General features: G+C 44.1%; 1 protein-coding gene across 1 annotated transcript in view; it reads right to left on the bottom strand.

Annotated features, from left to right (window-relative positions):
- Positions 1-24,359, bottom strand: part of samd10b (sterile alpha motif domain containing 10b) — a 43,080-nt gene that overhangs the window by 2,861 nt on the left and 15,860 nt on the right. Inside the window, exons 2-4 of the mRNA XM_035380833.1 lie at positions 18,940-19,118; positions 7,246-7,414; positions 2,526-2,666 (exon numbers count right to left, since the gene is read on the bottom strand). Coding sequence (XP_035236724.1) covers positions 2,526-2,666; positions 7,246-7,414; positions 18,940-19,118 — 489 coding nt within the window. The remainder of the gene's footprint in view (positions 1-2,525; positions 2,667-7,245; positions 7,415-18,939; positions 19,119-24,359) is intronic.

Here is a 24,359-nt window from a genome sequence, read left to right as displayed (position 1 = left end):
TTTCTCACAATGTGTGCGTGTGTGTGTGCATGTATGTGCATGCGTGTGTTTGTGTGTTTATGCATGCGTATGCATATGTGTGTGTGTGTGTGTGTGTGTGTGTGTAATGGGGAGGAATTATATTCCTTTTTCTTTGAGGCACATGGTGAAAAAAATTTCAGACAAAACGTGAAGAGCAATTAGAGTGGTGTGAACATCTGCAGCGTTCCCAGTTAAATTGCTTATAAGCCCAGGAGCATCAAGGGAGCTGACACGCCTGAGAAAATAATGAAGGCCGAAGCAGAGTAGCACAGAGCAGACAGGTTCTCAAATAACCCCCATCACACACACCCAAACAGTGCCTCTCAACACCGCCACAGAAACAATAAAAAAGAACACAGAAATGGAAGAAACACTCGAGTCAGATCACATAACTCAAAGCACCTACATGCGTGAGCAAACATTCAGGCTAATTCTGTAAACCTAAAGTATTATGCTCCTCCAGTTACTTAAATACACCCACAGTCATATAAAGAAAGGTTTAATATGTCACTATGTACATTGTGCATCATGATTAAAATGTACAGAAGCCAAGGGAGAGCAATGCTTACTCGTCCTTCAAAAGATTTGTGGGTATAATCAATAGAATCATTTTAATATAGCACTAGTTCAATAATCATTGGGTGCATAAACCCTATTAAACTCAAAAAGATTACTTCATGCATACTGAATAACGCACATGCACACATGCACATATTTTCTTGAACTGAGCTGTTCTTTAAGAAACCGAGTGAAATATCTGCAATCTCACAGTTGGCTGGATGTCTTCAATTTTACACAAGCCCAGAACTGAATATGAGAGTGAGAGGCATAGGCTAATGTGATTGATTTCAGTGAACCCCACTGCTGCCTGCTCACACCATGCAGATGCCGTGAGAGTGGGAGAGAAACCGAAATAGACAAATGCGAGAGAAAGAGAGAGAGAAGGTGTGGGACTTTCCTTGACAAATGGCTTGGAAACAAACAAAATAAATACATTTTCATTTTTGCACTTTGGTATGGCAGAACTGATTACTGTAGATGCTGTTAAATTATCCCAGCAAGCTTTAAAAATCTAAGTTAAGGGAGGCAAGAAATGTCAGCATTTCCTATTATTTTAGATCAGTGAAAATGACCAATATTACTCTTTCAAATTTAGGTCAGATAAATCAGATCTTTCAGCTATAAATAAATAACTTCCCTGTACTTGGCATGCATGAATTTGAAATAGTTCTATATGTGCTCATATAAATGTTTCAAGAGTGAAAAAATCAGGGTCTTTAACAACCTGCAACCTAAGTTTAAGTCGGTGATTAATGTGGTCTGACAGATGATAGTGACTATCAGAGACAATTTCACCTGCATCGATGCAGTTCTAATTCCTTCTAAATTTCAGGTGTTTCACAAGGCTACTCAATTAGCAATCCCTAGTTCAAAGTCAGGGCCTGTTGAACTGTTAAATTAAATTTGCCCCCACACTATTAATAGAATTCCTGACACAGTATTTAAATCCTCTCTCGTGAGCTGTGTGCGTAGGTTGATTCTGACACATGCACGACACAGCCCCCCCCGCCCCCCGGGCTGGGGAGAGGACCCTGCGCACTGCTGGCCCCGCTCCTCTGCGTGCCCGTGGCCAGTGTGGAATGGGCTTAAAGCCCTGGGGCAGCACTGGAGCACGGCTCAGTCAGTGACCCCAGACTGACTGGCTGTATTTAAATTACACAGCAATACATTGTGGAGAGAACAGGATGCAAGTAACCCAGTATACACCCCCCCCCCCCCCCCACATACCCACACCCTGTGTTTTTGGAGCTCTTCCCACCACAAAATCCACACCTGAACCCTTTTTAAAATTTAACTTAAATTATTTGTTTATTTGACCGGGAGAGTGCACAATAATAACATTCCTGAAAATTAGAGTTAGATAAGGAAGCCAATTTTCATCTTTAGTCCCTGGGATACAGGTCTTTGGACTGTAGGAGGAAACTGGAGTACCTGGTGGAAACCCAGGTGAACTCAGGGAGAACATGCAACAGAACATGCAGAGAGGATTAGGCAGACTCAAACCCAGGACAGCGGTTTTTTGCGAGGGAACAGTGCTAACCACTCCACCACCAGGCCACACAATTTCAAACCACACTCCAGCTCATAGGGCTGAAGGACCACATTCTTTACAGTGGAATGCTGTACTGCTCTCCATCAAGTAGATTAGATGAGGATAATGGACTATGTTTAAGTGGGTTATGGCTTATTTAAGGTAGGTCAGAGACCCCATCTGCATTTCATTGCCTGTAGATGGTGATACGGAGGTGCCTTTGTCAATGGGATAATGACACAGACATGGCTGTGTAGCTAATGGCCATATGAGTGCAGCGTTGCTATGAGAGCTCTGGAGACAGCTCAGCTCACAATGGCAGGCTGTGCTCCACAGATGCGTTTACTCGGGCTAACTCCGGGTCAGCAGGCAATCAGCGTTTATCGATAGGCTCCGCCTCCCTCCCCCTCACCTCGGCTGAGCAGCTGCAGGTTGCGCACCTCCTCTCGCACCTGCAGCTGCAGCACCTGCTGCAGCACCTCCTGCCGCAGCGTCTCCTGCGCGATGCCCATGCGCTCCAGCTTCTCCCCGTTGAGCCGCAACAGGGCCCGTCCTGGAGAGGGGACAGCGGAGAGATGGAAAAAGGCACAAAAGGAAGTAGATTGGAAGAGGGGGATGATCAGGAAGGACGAAAGACATGAAATGGGAGAGAATGGAGAGCATGGAGAGGGGAAAAAGAGCAGTCTCAAAGGTAGCAAACATAAGCTGCGCTATAAGCATCACATTACAGTGCATTTCCATAAGTTTTCTGTAGAGCTGATTGGAAAGAACATGACAGCTTAAATGAGTAAAAGAGGAACAATCACCAATGTGCAAGATCAGGTACTGTATTCTGTACCAAATGAGTCAGCGGTGCTACATATTCTTTTTAAAAAGCACTTGATAAATGCGGTAGTTTTGCTACTGCAGTTAAATATGGCAAAAGATGGGACTGTGACCATGCATAAGCAGCATATCAGTATTTACAGCAAATGCTATACGCTAACACAATGCATTAACTCTGGAATCACAGAAATTTTACATTCCATTAACTTCCATAAGCACTAGATATGTATGCATTCTCTCCGCTCGGTTCACTGTTTATGTTTGGGTGGTTGTCCTTCAAATGCTGGAAGAGCCAAAGAATTTATCATAGCCATGCCTGACTGGCCAGAGGTCCACATCATAATTAGAGATATAAATCATCCAGCTTCATTTTCTCATGAAGCCCCTCCTTTCACATTTTACCCGCTTAACATACACACACTGACAAAGACCTCATATGCATTTGCTACAATGCAATAACATCAGTAATATTTTATGTGAGCTTGTTATTACAAGTCATACGACTCAGTTAGAAAAAAAGGTTAATGAAGGCTTGTTAGGTCATAAATATAACCTGACCTTGGTCCAGCTGCTATAGGGAAACAGAGCACACAGCTTGACTCTTAACAGCCATTCAACTTCGCCCATAAAATATAAATGACCTTAATAAACTGTCAGCGGTGATTCTTATCCCAAAGAATTTCAGAAGGTTTGATGATTAATGTTTCATTGGTCGGTATTCCTCTGCACGAGGCTAATGGAAGCTGACCTGATGTCTTCCCCCCACTGCTGCCTTTAGATAGCAATGCAAACAGCCTCAGGCTAGAAGCACAGGCCTTCCAGGGCAGAGGTGTGCTGGGATGGGGCGGGAGGTTCTGCCGTTATGCCGGAGTTTTGCGGCGCGATCTCTGCGACTGCTCGATAGAGACGTTAAACTGCGCTGGATGAAAAGGTGAGCGAGGCAGCAGAAAAACTGACAACGGCAGAAAAAAAGAGCAAAACAACAACAACAAAAAAGACAAGCCTCAGATCTCTGAGCTGTCAAAGCGGTCCGACTCCACCGGGCGGACCTTTGAAAGAGGAGGGGGAAGAGAGAACTCTTTTGTGTGGCTGACAGGACTTGCACGATATCCCCTAATGATCACACTTAAAGCGCTTTCCCCCGCTGTGCCATCCTCGGGCCTGGGAAGGAAAACAGAGGAGGAGGGGTTCCTCACATAGGAGGAAAGGGAAAAGCTTTTCCCCCCCGGTGTGCATGTGTGTGTGTGTGTGTGTGTGTGGTGGGGGGTGGGGCTGCACACATGTGTATGTGTGTGTGTGTGTGTGTGGAGGGGGCTGGGGGTGCACAAATGTGTGTGTGTGTGTGGTGGGGGGTGGGGCTGCACACATGTGTATGTGTGTGTGTGTGTGTGTGCGTGTGTGGAGGGGACTGGGGGTGCACAAATGTGTGTGTGTGTGTGTGTGTGTGTGTGTGTGTGTGGTAGGGGGTGGGGCTGCACACGTGTATGTGTGTGTATGTGTGTGTGTGTGTGTGTGTGGAGGGGGCTGGGGGTGCACAAATGTGTGTGTGTGTGTGTGTGTGTGTGTGTGTATGTGTGAGTGAGGAGAGGCATCTATGCTCAGCATAGCATTTACAGGGATGGAGAACAGAGTGCAGCTCCACTGTAACCAGGCACCATAGAGATACATGGTCTCCAGCTCATTCCAGCGTGGTCACCAGTGGGCATTGCCCTACATTCCAGGTTGTGGTTTGCGTGATCCACTGGGGAATTTTTACTGAGTGCACAGTACCCTATTTTAGCAGAGAGCAATGCTTTGACTAACAACAAGCTTCCCTCTGATAATGGATGTGTCCATATTTGCCCTTGGGTTTTATGAAGAGGATCTGAGATTCTATTCCATGTTACTCATCTTCTTTTACCCTATATATTGTAACTGCTTTTGTCAGCTCAAAGTTTACTCTGCCATCACCACTCTTCCCTTATCTTCTGTATGATAAGTTTTGTAAAGAATTCATAGCTCCATTTATCAGTCCAAAGCTTGTCCTCTACAATAGTTTCTGTTCCATGTTAAAGTCTTGGCAGGCAGGCACATCTCAATGCAGAAATGAAAGCTCGCCAAGCCATCCACCGAACTTCCTCCATTTTCAGGCCATGAACCTGTCGGCACCTTGACCGCAGCATGCGCGGTTGCGGTCCAGTTGTGGTCCGATGGGAGCAACGTGTTGCTATTTCCTTGAGCCTTTTATCAGCATCTGATAAAGCGCGTGCTGATCAAGGCACACGGGAAAGCACACGCTGAAATCACTGCAGCAGTATTTAGCCCCCAGAAACACTTTGTCCTAGAACGCCGGTGCCCTTGATCCTTTGTGTACAATTAGATGGAGGAGATGAATAGAGCTCAAATCAATTCCCCTCAGACAGGCTTAATATGCTTCATAATAATTTCCTGCAGATAGCATTAGCAGTGCTGCCAGAAAGCCCCACTCAACTTTCTGCAGTTCCAATTCACCAGCAAAAGGATTATTAAAAACACAACGTATTGACTCTAAGAGAAAACAACCTCTTGGTGTCATTACGCTACTGTACTAAAAATGATTTTAATCAAATAAAATAGTAACAAGTAGACATACAGACGTACAGAGAAATGGAGAAAGAGAAAGAGAGAAGAGTAATGCAGCTGTCATTTGGAACATGTTAACAGAAGCTGTAACCACAAACTGAGGCGCTGAAGACCCTGACACGTTTAATTCCATCAGTTCTTGTCATATAAAAAAAAAAAAAACGAACTACAAGTGAACAGAAAACTATGTTATTCCTAAAACATCACAGCAAGGAGTTCCAGTTACCCCGAGGAAGAGTCTGAAATGAAATCAGAGAGTTCCTGTCAAGATAGGGAGTGACCCTGCAGCTTTGAAAAACAATCTGTTCCCTCTCAGTGCGCTCGAATGAAACCTGTTATACACTGTTTTCTCTCACCACTAGAATCAGCCCATCTTGCTGCTGTAGTGATTATACTCTGACTGTAAAGAAGTCAATACTGTCATCCATAGGACAGAGAGGGGGCGAGGAGAGAAAGATGGGAAGGATACAGAGATGGGAGAAGAGAGGGGGAAGGAGACAGAGAAAGATAGATGGAAAGAAAAAGGGTAGGAAAGAGAAACAGAGAGTGGGGGAAGGGAGACCAGAGAGGGAAGGAAATAGAGGGGAGGCAGAGAAAGAGTGAAAGAGAGAGCGTAGAAGACAGATTGCCAGAGGGAAAGGGGGAGATGGAGCAAGCGAGAGAATGGGAGACACACATTGCGAGGTGGGGGAAAGGGAGGGAGGGAAAGAGACGGTGAGAGAGAGAGAGAGAAAGAGTGAGAGAGAAGGACAATGTGTGGATGGAGAGGAAAGGGTTGTGTGGCCTCAGTCGGGGTCAGGGAGCGATGGATGACAGTGGCATTACAGTCTGACAACAGTCTGAGGTATTCAAACTCTCACTCTGCCTCTCTCTGCCATGGGAAGACAGCCTCTCCACAGCTCAAAACCCATCAATCACGAGTCAGTCTCTGTATCGCACGTCACGCCAGGGCTTAGCCTCTTAGTCCTGTCCCCGTTCCCTGCTTTAATATGACTGAAAAGTTATGTCTTGCAAGTGTAGCTGCTGGGGGACTCATTATAATGTGTAAATCAGGTCCTTCAGGCTCGCACTTCCATTTCTTTCAGAAATCCAAAAGCTCTTTTTATTCGGATGACTGACTCCTAAATCTTACAATCTTAAAACAACTTCCCCAAATCCTTCACTTGAAAATGCTAGGCCTAACACAGAGCTAAAAATAAATATTTGTCCTGATTTATGTTCTGTAATCCTTGCTGCACATTGTCTAAGCAGTCAGCCAGCTGAACCTCAATGCGAGAGGAAGCTTCAGCCATACATTAATGGATGCTGGTAACCTTTGTCGTCATTGTTCCCACTTACTAGAATTGACAGTACAGAGGACAATTAGGAGACAAATGAACAATCATTCCAGAAAAGGCTGGACTAAAATCATACAGTCACCGCATTAGTAACCCAGGAGTGACAGAGAAAAAAAAAGGCTTTAGTATGATGAATTCTATAATGGGGTTTGCTAGTTTATTTTATTGTCCATTAGCAGGTTGGACAATATGTAAAATGTCCGTGCTTGGACACGGTGGGGAATGGTGGTCATCCTTCTATGCCAATTTCCCACGTCATCCCCAAACAAAAGCCAGCATGGGGGCCAAGGGGAAAATGGAGGAAGCTGAGACAAGGGTGTTGTGACTTTAATGGAGGTCTAGGGAGATCGGAGGGTGCACTGCCCGTACCTGTGATGGCGTGGTGTGAGAAGGCCTCGACGTAGGTCAGGTAGTTGTGGGGACAGTGCTTCTTCAGCCACTTGCAGACGTCCTGCTGTGTCCACAGGACCACAGGCTTGGACAGACTGGAGAGCGTGGGGCTGGTGTGGTATACTGTGAAGGCCTCACCTGGCCGCAGCTGGAACACACACACACACAGCCACACACAGAAACACACACACACAAACACACACACACACACACACACATACACAGGCAACACCACACACAAAAGCACACACATACACCATACATTAGCAAACTTTTGGAGTATATCTGCTGCTTCACAGTCAAACAGTCATGTATCAAATGTACACAGCAGTACACAAAGCATCACAAACATTACTCTGTATTAAAAGAATAAATGAACAGAGCCTGGGCATAGCAACCTCAACATGAGCACAGTGAATGGATAAGAAGAACAAAGGACATGGACACTGGTAGACTTAACACCACAGATGTGATAAATCACAAGCTGCAGCCTTCCTGCAAAATTACTCTGCATTAGGATTCAAACTCGATTCAGCCTGCATATGCTTTTTTACAGTAAGCTGGAGACAGAGGAGAAGTTTTCTGGCTCTGAGAGGAGTCCAGCTGCTTGGCACGTTTCCGCCCAGCTCCATACGCTCTCCTAAATTCCTGCGTAGCATATGGACACAGATTACTGCTGCATGGGCGCTGAAAGGCCAAACACACGGTCATTACAGAGTGAAGATATTTCAGCAGGGCTCTAACTCTGCATGAACAGGGACTTAATTACACAGATAACTTTGAACAAATAGTCCATTAACGCAGCTGAATATTTAATGAAGCGATTCAAGTTCAGCGAACTTGGTGAAGGGAGCAACAGCGGTGTTTTATCTGGGAGCTGAACCAATGCCCTCACCGCTGGTCCACACTGCTGCTCCTGCACTCTCCCAGCAAGCAGGCAAGCCAATTTGCCCCCTTTTTTATTATGATTACTACCCCAGGCCTTGGCACTACAATAGTTACCAGATGATGACTGCCAGCACTGAGGTTCTCAAGTTCATATGGGACCAAACACTTTTTCCACAAGAAAGCAACTTCTGATACAAAAGCAGCAAAAATCGAGACCATCATTATTCTGGTAGCAAAGCAGAGATCTGACAAAAGAAGGAGACATTTCTGAAATGTCACCTATATTCTGGGTATGCAGCAATGGCTCATCCATTATACACCAAAGGCCTGCATATGAATGAAGTGTAATGCTGGAGACTGCTCTGCGCATCCTGCGCCTCTCCCTTTTAAACCGTGTTTTGTCACTCCCCGCCATGGTTGCTGGAGTGGAATATGGCCGCTTCTGTCTCTCTCCAGAAGATTCCCCCTGGGAACCAGGGTGACATCTGCCCCCAAAAACACATGAGCCCGGCACACAAGGCATATGGGGTCTGCTCCCAGAATGTTGATGTGCGAAGAAGACCGCTCATGCATGATCCGCCGAGAGAGGCACACCCCACCCCCACACTCGTTTATAGCACTTTGTACCCATTATGCTAGTACAGTGGTGTTAGGTTTGCATCATGTGCTGTCACTGTGTGTGTGTTTGTGTGTGTGTGTGTGTGGGGAGGGTGTTTAGTCACCCTTTAGGCAGTCTTGTTTTCCCACCTCTGATAGGACTATGGCGGCTCTCTCATAGTGACAGCTAGAGCTACAATCACACATAAATTCACCGCAGAACAACAGAGGAACAGTAGCCGAAGGACAAGCGCAGTTCACCAGGTGCAGCTGAGGGAATGAGCTGGACAGGCTCTCGACAACCAATTAGCATCAGCAGAACAAAGGTCGGATAGCCAGGGGTAGAGGGAAACTCCTGTCAGCACAAGGCCTAGGTCTCATCAGAAGTCGAGACAGAGACAGGAATTTGATTTTTTTTGGGTAATCAAAAGCCGAAAACTACAGGGAGTCACCGACTTTCCATGGCCATTATTGTGCATGGCTAGGACACCGTGACCCTGGGGTATGATTTTAAGGAGGGGGGATGTGGCAGACTGTCAACTCTGATAAAAAAAAAGAACTTTTCACAGCACGTTCACTACGACCCCTCGCAAAGGATATGTCATAGGCCTCTCCATGTCTCACCATGACCAACAAAATTTCATAGGGGTCATGCAAGGGCTGACATGCAAAAACCAAGAACCTTTCCAGTCACTGTCTCCCAGTAATTCAATGGTCTTTGAGCCTGGTCTCATTCATAACTTGTCATATAGTCCCAGCTTGGTCAGAAGCCCTCGGCGTCACTATATGATGCAAAAGGAGCGCTTTGGCATTACATCTGAATGCCCTATATATCCCCATAGACTTCAATAGAAACCGTCAGCAGATTTATGTTGACACCAAGGGTGAGCATGTCATATTGAAATAAGGGTGAATGGGAAAATGTTTTTTGCCAGATCATAACTTTAACTGAAATTACAATCTAAGGTTAATGTAAAGATTCTGTAAAATGAAACATTGTTTATTTGTATTTCATGATACACTAACTAAATATTATATATACCCTTTCCCTGTCCCAGTAACCCTTGGCATTGACATAAATATGCTGAGAGTTTCCCTTGATGTCTTTGGGGATACCTAGGGCATCCAGAAGAAATGCCAAAGGACTCCTTGTGCGTCATATAGTGACGGCAGGGCTTTTGAGTCCTGACCAAGTGTCAATATATCACATGTTGGGAATGAGAACGGATTGGGCCTTTGGACTTCCTGCTTTAATTGCAATAGGATGTCTGTCCCCTTAGACCCACCAGGCTCTTTAGACTCAGCATATCTTACATTCACTAAATATGTACAAGGCACAGATACATGGTGAATGCAAACAGTGTCAAAATTGGATTTTCACAAAGATCAGCTTGCTGGATAGCAGAATATGCAATCCCAGCTCTGGGTGCGTACAGTTTTGTAACCGATAATGGAAAACAACTTCATTTGCATGGCTCAGAGTGCAGGCCTTTCCCCTAATATACATGTACACTTCATTTCAGCAATGGTAATAAGCCAAAACCATTCTTAATAATTGAAATCAATTTTTCTTACTGTGGTCTGGAGATGCATTGAAACACTCCAACAGCTAGCTATTTCCCCAGGACACGGATATCACAGAAATGGGAAAAGCAACTGCCGGGGGCTTGGAAAGGCCCATGGTCTATCAGCCATCACCACGGATGGCAAGGAGGTCAGACGTTATAACATAAAACACGCCTTTTCTGTCTTGGCTGCATTTTTGGTACTTTAAAGCGCTCAAATATAATACGTGATCCGTGGCTGTTTCACACAGACCTGCATGTGACAGCAGTACGTAAATTTGTGTCAACCCCTGGCTTAAGTGGTTGGTAATGAATCTCAATGGGGGTCCACTGAGGGGCAGGTCAGTTAGAGGGCATCCAGAAAGTGAGCTAGTGTGTTTCATGTCAGTAACATTCTGTTAACATGTCATGAGGTGTTAAAGGGCATTCTGTTCTGACTTTGCATTCAGACTGGATTTCAGTTGTATTAACCTCTGAATAAGTTTGACCCATAGTGAAAACAGTTACATCAACACCATAGTTCCTCAACAGGGGTGGACAACACAGCAGGAGGACTTCAGTTGGCCAATAGAAATGGAAGAAGGTTAGAATGATCAGGTCAGCCAGAAAAAGCAAAGGGAAAGAGAAAGAGACAAAGATACACAGAGACAGACAGAAAGAGAGTGAGACAAAGACAGAGAAAGAGCCAAAGTGAAAATCAGGAAAAGTAAAAGAATTTCACTCAGGAGAAGGACCTGGTAGGAGTAACAAGGCCGAAGAAAGAGAAGATGGGGACCAAAGCGAAGAGAACGAGGGGACCGGAGTCTCCTGAGGAACATGGGTATCTGTAATATGACTTTAGTTCAAATCTCCCCATGACTAATGGCCCTCATCTTGGGAACTAGATGAGAGGGAAATGAAACCCGAGTGTATCTCTCCTATCAGCTCCCCTCGCCTCCCCCCCCATCCATCAGAGGCGACGAGCACCAAGACAGCCCTGCTGCAATCCGCCATCACCACCCCTCCCCAGCCCCCTTCCATCCCATGCACCCCCAACCCCAGAGACCTACTTCTGTCCATCCAGGGATGAGGCCTCATTTATAATACAGCAGGAGTGTGTGCAGAGGGAGCGCTGCCTCGGCCACAGTTTACCAGGCAGAGCACACGGTCCCATCGCGCTCCTTAACGCTCTTCACACTAACTGATATGCTAATGTAGTCTAGGGGGACAGACGCTTGCCAAACCCCACTGCCGGCAAACATTTATTCATAAGTGGTATGAGAAATTAACTTGATTTTGGCGTTCATGGGAAATGAAAGCAAGCTTATGGAGATGTGTAAGCGCCAACAAAAGACTAACATACAAATCTAAATATGTCACTTTTATTCAATATTTCATGATCAGTGTATTTCAAATATAGTGAGGGACATGATGCTGATCATGATTCCCACAAAGGGGTTCTCCTACAGCAGGTCCGGACTCATTGCCTGTAACTGTTATTTAACACCGTGCACTTGACCAGGCTTGGCTCTTGGCCCTTCTTACTGTGCGCTTTGCAAGCTCCTGCGAAACTAGAATGCAAAATGAGTCTCTGAGCATTCATCCGCCCTGTCCCTCCATCCACTCTTTCTCTCATCTCCGCTCCATCCCCTCCTTCTCTCACAGCACTCAACCCTCGTCCCTTAGTCCCCCCTCTCCTTCAGTCGTGGTGCATTCATCCCTTTCTCTCCCCTTATCTCCTGTTTTTGTACCACCACATTTCCCTCTCATTCCGACTCACTCTCCCTTTTATCTTCTCCCTCCCTACCTTTAATTCTTCCCTTTCCTACTTCCTCTCTCACTCAACTACACCCCCTCCCCCACTTTCTCTCCTCCCCTTTCCCAGCTGTCTCTTCCTTTCTGTCCTTCCCAAAAACTCTCTCCGCTGCTCAGCCTGAACGGCGGTCGACCTTGAGCGCGGAAGTGCCGGTGTTTGTCTCTGAGTCGCTCGCCTCTGTTCCCCTGAGGAGCTGAATCAGGATTAGCACGGCAGTCAGTGAGTCTGTGGAGGCTTCTTAAAATTCCACAAGGGCCCTCAGAAGCACCTTGGATGAGCTCATTCCCCAGCCCTCCCCAATCGCTGATCAAAGACACAGGCAATTAGCGGGAGAAAGCAGAGCAGAACTGTATGTCAGTCACTCACCAGCAGCAGTGTCACTGGGCTGGGGACACTATTCCTGCCCTCTGCACTTTCATATCCTTGCTCAGTCCCGTTCTAGTCTGAGCCTGACCCCAAAGAACCCGACAAACTGGCTCCAAACAAACCCCCGATGGCTCCCTTCTTCCCATTCTTTGCAATATTTATCATGTTTAAGTCCTACCCGATGTCTAGCCAGGAGTAATTCTCCAAAGCACTCAGTTTTAGACTGGTAATCCATTAGTGCATTCTGCAATGCTTAGGCTTCCTGTAAAAGTCTATGTCTACCTTCAAAATTAAAGAACACTTCCCAATGTAGGGCATGTGGCTATGGTTTCTCCTCTTAGTCCAGATTATGGTTAAAGATGGACAAACTCTTGACATCCATTATTGACAAAAACCACTACATTTGTTTGAAGAGGTTAGAGTTTTCCTTTTGCCTGCCTGAGCAGCTTAAAGAGACAAGTTGCTTAATTAAAATGAGGTGGACAGGTCCAAGGGTTTTGTAATTGCTGTGTTTTAAGATTGTTTTTTCCTGTGGCAGGGGTCAGCAACCTGCCCAAGTAATGAGGAAACAAAACAAATCAAAGGCCAATCTTTTCAATGCACCAACTTTGCAATGCAAATGAGGATTTGCAGTAATGAGCACCTCCTGTTGAATGTGAAGTACTGGTGCCGCTCAAAGGCAGTTGCATGTACATATGTTTTTTCATTGTTAATGAAATTCACTCCTCAAATGGAAAACTCTTGCATGTACGCATGAAGACATGCACCACTTTACATTTTGTCTGTACTCCGATCAGAACCAACCAAAGTTTCACTGAAGAACTGTAATAGCAGCCTGGCTGCAATTTTGAATTCAGTGAGAGCAACCCAGAGGTGAAAGTTTTTTTAAAATTTGTCCCTGTTTATGGTAGAACACCAACAAACTGTTGCACATTCTAGTAGCTTTGTCAAAAAGAATGGAACTAAATATGTAGGTGAGGACACTGTGAAACTGTGACAATACTGCTGAAACTTGCGTATTTCAAGTCTACTCAGTCAGTTTGTTCTCACCTGAAAATAATCTTGCGCTGTCCTGTTTTAAAGTTTTAAATTAAAGTGACCGCACCATTTCAAAGTTCATCAGTAACCATACAGTGGTGGACTGCATATTGTTTGAGCAGTGCTCCTCAACTAATTAACCCTTCTCTTTATCTTGCAAGTCTTGAGGCAAGCACCTTGATGATAAGATAAGATAAGATATGCTCTATTGAACCCCGTGGGGTAATTTGTCCTCTGCATTTAACTCCTGGCTACTTAGGAGCAGTCGGCAGCCACAGTGCAGTACTCAGGGACCAGTGCCTCGGCCAAGGGCAATGGCAGGAGTATACCTAATCTGGCATTCATGGCTTTCGTTGTGGGAGGAAACCGGAGTACTCAGAACACAAACAGGGAGAGCATGCAAGCTCCACACGGAGAGGATCAGCCAGCTGGTACTCAAAACCTGGAGCCTCCTTTTTGCGAGGCAACAGTGCTAACCAGTGTGCCACTGTGCCACCCCTGATTGTATGATTGCAACTGTACATATCTCTAGCTCTTTTGGGATTTACTTGCCATGTGAAATGCACTTTTGTAAGTTACTCTGGCTAAAAGTGTTGTAGTCTGTATTTCCGGTCACTTGTCTCCCCAGTACTGTCTCTGTGTCTGTGTTCCCTGAGCTGCTTCACTCCCCTGTACTTGTGTGATTTCACTATTCGGGTGGTTCCGGGTTTTCGTGGTTTCCCCCCTTCTTTCCAGTCTCGCTTTACTTTCTTCCTGCTGATTTCTAGTTTTACTAATTTCTACTAATCCCTACTAACTTATAGATTGTAAAGTACTAACCTCACTAATATACTAACATGTGAATATTACTAATGGACTAACACACACTAGTTTTGGGTTTTTGATAGTTTAGATCACTATACTAATACATTAACCAGTCTCCCCTTTTCCATGCTGCGCTGTAGCTCCGCCCCTTTTCTTTCTAGCCTGCTCTAACGCTGAGTTCTGCAATTGCCTGCACCTGTCTCTTGCTCTGACTGCACCTCTCTCTCTCTGCACTTGTTTTACCTGCTTCACCCAGGCCGTCTATTATCATTGTTGTCTATGTGATTCCAGTCCGCGTTTTGTCAGTCCCCTGTCATTGAATTAGTTTTCCTAATGTTCTTCACCTGGATGTTGTTTGTTACTCCTCCCTCACTCACTTAACCCCTCCTTGATTGTTATCTTCCCCAGTGTATAAATGTCAGTCTTTTCCACTTGTTTCGTGTCAGAACGTTGATCATATTCATTGTGCCGATTATTTGTAAGCCTTTGTTTATTGAGATTCTTGCGACACCCCTTTGCCCGACTTCGAGTTTGCCTGCCCCTTTTGGTTTTGTTTGATCTGGTTCGACCTTCGCTTTTCTTTGACTTCTCTTTTGCCTGCCCCTTTGTACCTTCGCTATTTCTGATCTCCTGGTTTTTGACTTTTTGCCTGTCTTTTTACTTTTCTTTTGGAAACTCGATTCTGTACCGCACTCTCTCTGATCACCTGGCTTCGAACTTCGCACGGAATAAAGACAACGTTTTCTTGGATTTCCCTGGTCTGCGTGTGGGTCCTTACTCTGAACGTAACAAAAAGTGTCTAACTAAATTATAAATTGTAAATTGAGCAGTGCTCCACTTGCCAGATTTTTAAAAATCAATCGCTTCTCAAATTAAGCTTGCTTGCTTTGGGAACAGACTGCCAAATAGCTCTTCTATGTTTTAAAGAGGGAGATTTCATATGCATTTACTATGGAATGCTGATGAGCTGTATTATGCGGCCACTGTGCCCATTTCTTTACTAGCTTGTAGGTGCTTGGGCCAACCAAAACTAGGAGAAAAGGAGTTCTTTCCTGTAAACTATCAAACAACACGACCAGATTTAGCGCTGTCCCAGCAAACACAAAATTCACTTACAATGTTTTACAATGTAAAAAATTACAAAAATTGCATAATGTTGTGGTAAATAACAATGCTTATTACAATCGCCAAACCACATCATTCATGTACTGGAACGATGTAGTTTGGCAATAGTTATAAAATGGGACTGTATCATACTCATACTTCCTTCTGCAAGGAGTGTTTTTCAGCATGGCAGAATCACAAGAACATCATTTTCGCGACTTTGCACAAATTAATTAAGGTTCAGAAGCTGGGAAATTGAGGTTCAGGGGTTTAACAAGCATTTCTGCAGTGCTGTTATTCACAACAACCTTACTGCAATGTGAAAGGTGAAATAACAATTTTCACTAGCTGAAGCGTCCCTTAGATTCATTTTTTTAGGCTGTTAAATCTCCAGATTAAGGTTATTAAAATGCAACTGAAATGTTTTGTATATATGAAAGCATATTTGAATTGACCAACTAGTATTTTGTGCACACTGACATAAAGCAAAACCAGCATTCTAGTGTAGACATTATGGACATACTGTAAAGGGCTATGAAACAATTACTGTATAACTGCATAACACATTCAAACTCACCAAACTTTGCATAAAATGTCAAAGAGCATGCAAAGCCTAAAATAACACAACAACGTCTATGATATTTTTATGTTCATTGCATTAAATAGCCATCAATAATTATGCATGCCAGTATGAATTCTTACGCAGTGCATATGAAGGCTTTATGCACAGCAATACAAAGATGACTCAGAGGTATTATCTGATGCTGACCAATCTCAGACCTTCTGTCCTTAATGAAAGTCAAAGGATTTCTGATGCATTCTCTTCTGAATAAAAATTAGAATGCTATTATCGCACATTTCACATGTTGCCAGAGGCACAGCCATACATAGCAGGTATAATTGCAGGGCCTCGTTAAGGAACACAACAGTTGGGCTCGAACAGACAGGGCTTTAAGTTGTGCTTATGCAGAAGGGCGTCCTGAGGTGGCAAGCAAGGCGTTTCAAACTCCAGCAGCAGAAGAGACAGACTGTTCCACTTTGCTGCTCATCTGCCCATTCATTTGATTTGGAGCTTTCAGCGTGATTATGCTACAGCTGGAGTGATGTCAGGACCTAGCCCATTGCCGCGGAAACCGTGAGCCACTCACGACCAGACGTACAGAGACAGAGATACCAACACTTGTGAGTGCAATCAGCTGGGCCTAATTTACAGGCAAAGTGCACTGCGACACAATTGGCTTCTGCTGAATGGAAAACAAAATCATATGGGGTTAGCACTGCTTGGAAAACAAATCAGTGTTTCATAAAAAACAGATACACCGAAGAAACAGCTCATGCAAAAGGCTATAATGCAAAAAAGTAATAACTATCAGAAAGAGGGAAAAAAAAGCAATTTTATTTGAGAAAAGGATTGACTAAAAATCATTACAATACCCAAAAAAAGGAAAACCGCAGACATCTCATATTTATGTGATTAATTATTCTGTGCTAATAAGGCTTTTAACATTTATTAATAGCAATGTGTTATATGAGTGTAATTTAGGTTCTCGGTCTTTACGGTGCACTAATGTGTGCAACAGCACAATAAAATCACATTTATTTTTGAATGTTAAAATATGCAGTTTGAAATGAGCTGCCAATCATCTGTCGAAGGAGAGAGTAGTACATTTTATAAAACTTTAAACTAATGAATAATACACAGTGCTCCTCACACTGAGCATGTACTTTTAGAGAACAAAAAGACAAGTTATTCTGTTTAAGGACATTGCAGGAATGTTTGGTTTTGCATAAGAGAGAGCTTTGCTGTGGCATGGCTTGTTTCCTGGCTTCTGTGAACCAAGTGCTAATCTGGAAGGTATTTAATCGAGTTTAAACACTCTGGAGAACACTTGTTCCTATTTCTGAAGTCTATGGAAAAAAACTATTTTCAAGAGGGATTAAGAAATATACACATCCACTGGGCTGCTCAATAATTCATGACAAAGACACGTCCCCTGGACTGATCTGGAAAAAGAAACTACAGAGACATTTTATTATGTGTTATTTTCTCAAAAATGATAATACATGCAGAAGAAATAATTAAAAGTCACCATGCCAGAAATGCATGTCTTCCTTCTTCCACAATGTTCCCAGCCACTGGAATTCTGATACATTATTTAAAGGCACAGGGCGTGTGTCTTGGCTGTGCGCTGCATTCAAATATTTAGGTCGCTGCACTAAACAGAGTTATGATAGTTTGAACTGAGCAGCAGCACAATTCAAATAGTGATTATACAGCCGAAACACGCCAGAGGTCCAGAAATGATGTCAGACTCTGAAAAAGAGTGTGATTATTTGCCTGAACTGGGGGGCTCTGCCTTTCAACGATACTTATGAGCAGCTTCAGAGGTTTACAGAACTTGTTTCTCCTCAGCCCATGATCTCCACATAGCCGTTAAAATAAATGGAACACGGGAAATCTCTGGCAACATTCACTATAAATTTGTTTGGGAGGACATGCAGACACTAGCCACATATAGAGCTTTTATAGAAAGACCTCAGAAGCCAACCACATGAATTTTTAAAGAGCAAGCTGAAGTCAGGACAGCAGACAAGTAAAGATACAAAGTCATGAGAAATTTATCTGATCCCATCCCATCTAGGACATGACACCACCACCTTCAAAACTGTGCAGAACACACTGGACTTCCCTCTCCAGCAAGTGCCTTTAACACAGCACAGTATGCTCTCTCCAGTGACATGCATTCAGCATCAAATGCCATATGCTCACAAGTTGAAAAATCTAGCAACACCCAGTGAGCACTGAGCAAGCCTTCACCACAACCCATTTTACCAACTATGGCTTCAGAAGATCAATTTAGCCAGAGATATAAAAATTATACAACCAGTGAGAGCAATTATATATTGTTCAGCCACACAAGGAACATTAAACAGATTCAAGTGCCACTCGGTGTCCTTGCAGCTGTTTTAGCTCTTGAACAGCAGGTTACTGATCTGTGTTTGCCTCCATCCCAGACAGCATATTGGAAAAGCCATTTTAGTAGACTACATTGCAGCTGGCTCATCATTCACAAGCAAGAAAACAAATACAGAGGAAGAAGTGTGAGAGAGGAAGGCAAATGACCCTGTGGTCCCCAGAGCACGGTATTGGGGAGGGGGAAGGGAGGCAACCACATGTGACATTCCTCATGTGCCCAGGTGAAGCTAGCTCTCAAAATAGGAACAAAACAATGACCCAAAAGAAAGTTCACCGCTGGGAAGAGGAGCAGGAAAGGGCAGGCGACAGAGGTGGGACAGAGCTGGGAGAGTGGTGGAAAGAGGCAGATGACAGAGGTGGGACAGAGACGGGAGAGGGGTGGAAAGAGGCAGATGACAGAGGTGGGACAGAGATGGGAGAGGGGTGGAAAGAGGCAGATGACAGAGGTGGGACAGAGATGGGAGAGGGGTGGAAAGAGGCAGATGACAGAGGTGGGACAGAGACGGTAGAGGGGTGGAAGGGGACGGGTAACTGCCCACCTGCAGGGCCTCGGTCCCGGGTTGCTGAAGCAGCTTCACGGTCCTTCCGCCGGCCGTCTGCTGCCCCCGCCCGTCATGCCAGGTCAGGCTCCCGCCCGTGCGGGGCAGCTCATAGCTGAGCTCCTCAGCAGAGAGCGTGTGCTCCAGGGCGGTCCGACAGAAACTGAAACTGGACGCAGCTGGGAGAGAGAGAGAGAGAAAGGGGTGGGGAACAGCCGAGGATCCCGGTCAGACACACTGGCAATGTTTTGTTTTAATTCTGACTGGAGGAATTTGTTAGAACTCAAGTGACAGCTCAACTCTGCATCCTCTGCAAAAGTACATCTTGGGAGGAACTTCTGATTAGCATGTCCTTAATCTCGTCTTCCATTGCAGTGACAGACCATGGAAATTGGCAGCGCACAGCTCATAAAGGGAATGAAAAGAGGTCTTTTTATGGCTATGAACAAATCCAGCTGCAACACACCCACTGATAATATATTCAGCATAATCCAGCCCATTTTTCACCTGCACCGCATGCTTTGAGCTGTGCGCTCCATACCTCTAGTCACAAAAATGGCAACATTCAAATGCTGGGCACACCCACGCGGCAAGCCAAGCCCTATGTATTTTTCAATAACATCCAATAATATTCAATAAATGTTTGTTGTTTTCAAATGCTTGTCATTAAAATACGTCAAATATCAAACACGTATTTGAGCCAGGTCTGGTGGGCAGAGAAGCTCACACATACACACACACACACACAAATGCACACACATACACACAATTTTGTGTACATGCACACAGATACACATACAAGCATGCATGCCCAAAATGTACAAACATGTATATACACACGGACACGTGCACATTGACCGAGTGAACTCCACGCTCCTATGCACACAAATCTCCATTATTTTTATGGACAAGGAGCAAACAACACAATCTCCCTTTCAGATCTATCACATCCTCACAGAACACTGAGCACTTCAACAAACCCCAGGGATATTGGTTGCATTCCGAATTCAGATCAACGTTTGAATTAGTAATATAATTAGTGCAAAATGAATAAAACATAAACCTGAGAAAAAAAAGAACAATGTCTGAACCTGAGGAATCCTCATTGGCTGTAAAAAAGAAAAAAAAAAAGGCAGGAGACACAACATGCATATGCACTCTGGAACCTGCAGAATAAACAGAGAGCAACGCACACTCACCTTCATATTGAGGGCAGCGCCAAATTATTTGGGGGGGGGGGGGGGGGGGGGGGGGGGGGCTACACTGCACTGGTGCTTTGGCATCTCTGTTCTCAATCATTTGAATGACAGCTTCCCAGACATCACCACAGATAAGGTTGTTTCTAAGCCTCTGTGGCAAAGACCCAAGTCCCTCGCTATCAGAAAGGAGGAAAATCCATGAGGGGAGGCTCTGATAATCTGCTCCACACTCAGGCCTATCCGAGGCCCCATCAGAGCCCCATGCCACCCGGAGCAGAATGGGTGGGGGTTGGAGAGGCAACAGAAATTGACACTCCTCCTGTGCCCAGGTGAAACGTGCTCACAACAGAAGCGTAGAGAAAAACAGAAACCAAATACACTTGCATCTGTTTCCATTTTCCTCAAGTGTGACTCGGATTTAAATGCATTGTCAACAAACTCAGTTCTGTTGCAACGCTCTTCTTGCTGGCAAGAAATAAAGAAGAAGAGACAGGTGTCAACAACTTTCTCAGCACTCAAAGCTGAGACAGCAGGATTTTTTATCCTTTCACACTGTGCGTTTTTTTAAAGGGCAAGCCTTTTTAAAAAGAGGACTCTCTGAGGAATCACAAACTTTGCAAATAACTGTCCATCCAGTATGAATTGTACATGCAACTGAAGGTGTACATGCCTCAAAAAACTAGCCCTACAACCAGCATCTAAGAGCTAAGAAAGATATTATATTAGAATAATTACCCAGCTTCTCCATTTCTTACATCCTCTCTTTTCTTAGCTTCTGGAGTTTATGGTGTTTCTGCATGATCACTGAAACTGTACTAACTTTTGTTCATGAATTTTCAGAAGATGCATCAAAATTTGAATATTTCGGCATCAACAGAAGGGAGACAAAACTTTCAATGGATGCAGAACTGACCATCTGGTCAGACTATAAAATCTGTGCTGATGCTGCTTACATGACATGAATTCCAGAACAGCGTACAACTCAATCAAATCTCATTAACTGAGATTGCAGCTAGAAAAAAAAACAAGCAGATAGGAAAGCACACTTTATTAAACACACTGTTACATATTTTATGTAATGTTTTGATTTTTTGGTATTTTTCAGCTCTGCTTTTATGAATTTCTCTCAATTTGAAATGGCCAGTCTTATCCATTGGAACACCCTTATCTTACAAAGCACGTACTTGCAATCCACCCGCTGAACTGTGAAGTCGGTGCTCTGGAGAATTACACTCCGTACACAACTGGTGCAAGCAGTCAGCAAGCAGAATCAAGAGTAACACAAGGCCACTAACTCTTTGCCTACATATATGAGGTAAACAAAGCTCTGTTAACTAAAGTTCTCGTTCCCAGGGCCACACCATAATCAACAGTGACTTCCCGCCTCGTCAGTACCAGCATGGTCAGGAATTCATTCTTAACCGCAGGCTGCCTGGTTCTAGAGCATTAACCGGACATATTAAAATATATATAACATTTGTACATAAATGGTTGACTCATTTTTTGATAGTCTAATTGATACTCTATCACTACCCTATAGGTAAGGATAAGATCAGGAACAAAGGAAAGAAATGGGACCACTTTCTCCTCCTTTTCGAGGTTTGCCGTCTGCCCCACCAGAGACTTCACCTGCATTTCAAGCATGGTTCAGTTCACACGTCAACACCAGCTGTCAGTTTGCCTCACGCCTTCCACCGCAGACACCACTGAACAAAATAAAATGCAGGGCACGCATCTGCATCAGGCACCGCTCTCTGCAAACTCTTTTCTTACACTAAAAATACTCCGCAAATCCATTCATTTGTGCGAGCCACTTTCCTGAATACATATCCAGAGATAAAGACTCACACATAACCCTAAAGACGAGCTTATAAGAAGCATTAGACTTAAATTGAAAAGCTCAAAAGGGCTTCCCTTCTAATTTTTTCCAGAAGATCACTCTCACTGGGCTCTTTTATGTAAGCACTTCTGGCATCACTAATGTGATTACTACTATAGAAAGCCCTCACCAAGTGCAAAACATTTAATGAAGGGTAAAGGATGATACCAATGTATATTAGACATGAGGGTTGAAAGTACAGCCCATAATAAATATTACATTATTCACGTTTGCTAAAAAAAATCCAAAAATAGCTAATACAGTGAGACACGATTTCTATACAGTGTACTACAGATTCTGTGGCCATGAATTCATAAAGTAGACTAGTAAAGAACATTTCCTACTGTAACTGAGTTGAGGTAAAAACCAAACACCTTTGTTGAAATTGTTCTCTTACAAAAAGAAAAGAGAGAGAAGATTGCGGCTGTTGTAAAAGGACCTGACTAATGAAAACGTCTCTGTACATCAATGTCTGTTTCGATTAAATGAAGAACAATAGAAAAGAAACTGTCAGAGAACAATGATGCACCCCCCCCCCCCCGCCCCCCTCCAAAGCACTGTCCTTGGTTGAGCTGTTGGTTGTGCACAAGACACAGAGGCCTGGCCTCATTACTGTCTTTCAGCAGGAGGAGGGCAAAGGGAAAGCAGGTGGACTGACATGATCTTCACCCTCAGGCCTGTCAATCATCCAGGAGTGGGAAGGAAGAGACTGATGTACGCTGCCTTGGCTTTCCTGTCACTGAGCCATAAGGTGGGTGGGGGGAGAGCATTCTGTCCATCAAAGAGAAGCCTTGTAATCACTGTGAGGTGTGCAGAGAACAAATAGTATGCTCTTCGCCAACAGGCCTGCCAATCACCCTGAGGTGTGTGTGTGTGTGTGCCTGTGTGAGGGGGGGTACTGGGTTGTGGGGGTTCTCTTCAGAAGCAGACTTGTCAATAAGCCTGGGGCCAGTCGGAGTACCTCAGATTAGCACCTGCAACCCTTGGGGTCTTGCATACAGGCCTTGTGTACAGCCCACCTCTGTTTATCTCAGATTTGGCTTCAAACTTGGCCCCTAAAATATCTCAGTCTGCCGCAATGCAAGCAAATCTCTTTCCATTGCCTCCTCCTTTTGCCTATCCTGACTAATATAGACAAATGTTTAAGCCTATGCAAGCATACACAGGGGTACAAGGAAACAACACTTAAGAAACCTTTTTATTACAAGAAATTCATGAGAAACTGGGGCTTTTGAAATTGTCTTTTAGCTGAGCTCTGCTGTGAACATGCTTTTAAAAAATCCCCTCACAGAAAAGATTTGCTTACAGACTGGAAAGAGCTTTGTGCAAAGGCCTTCACATGTCACAGTCCGATCGGCAATCACTGAAGGACAAACACTCACCGAGGACATTTTACACCGTAGCCACAGAACACTCTCAGACCCCTTCCACACGAAGTGGTTTTCTGTGTTTAAAGATGGATTAACTGGTTCAATCTGTTTTAAAGCCTATTTTTATATAATTACCTCCAAGTTCTTTTTGAGGGTGAATTCATTTTGGGTCCGTCTCTTAATCCCAGAGACTCAGATACTCATACAGTCACACTAATTTAATTAAAGCTTCCATTGCTCTAATGAACATTTATTTCAATATAACAAAAAAGCCTTTCCTTTACCAGCTGGTGTTTTAATGGATTCTCTGTCCATTGACAGTTCTCTGTCCATTTGCATACTTAGCCCAAGTTATTGTATGTCCATATAATTAAGTTTTGTTATAAACTCCTTCTCTGATATTAATTTTCACTTGACTAAGCATAAAGGCACAGCAGTGTGAACTGGGTTCAGGTGAGAAAAAAGTAAAACATTAATTAATGCCCTATTTATAAACTTTAATTGGATTTTACACTTGAACCCCTCAGCTTCTGTGAGACCTAATAACCTCCCCGTCCAATAGATCTTCCTAATGAGAGCCAATTGAAATTAACGATCTGTATTGCCATTGACATCATTGTTTATGCACACATGGTGTGGACAGTGTCACTCAGGCCAGTGATTTACCCCACAATATACATAACAGATAAGCCTGGACCATTGCCAATGCTTCCGGCTGACCTTTGTGTAATTGGTGTTGTTTTAAATACTGTCCACTTCCAATAAAGAAAGGAGCTTTTATGACATGGAGGGAGTCTGCAATGTTCCCTTAAAGCACAGTCATATATACGGAGAGGGATTGCCTTTGATAACTGATATGGAGCTTTAATTTGTCATAGGGCGTGCAACATGTAATACAAGCCAAACACAAAACTCGATTATCTCTCTTTCCTTGAGGTGAACACAGCTGAACGGTGAGAGCAAAGCACCTGG

The sequence above is a fragment of the Anguilla anguilla genome, chromosome 11, assembly GCF_013347855.1.
Source record: "Anguilla anguilla isolate fAngAng1 chromosome 11, fAngAng1.pri, whole genome shotgun sequence".
Lineage (NCBI taxonomy): Eukaryota > Metazoa > Chordata > Actinopteri > Anguilliformes > Anguillidae > Anguilla > Anguilla anguilla.
Note: the sequence above shows the minus strand (reverse complement) of the source record. Positions and strands in the feature narration are given on the sequence as shown.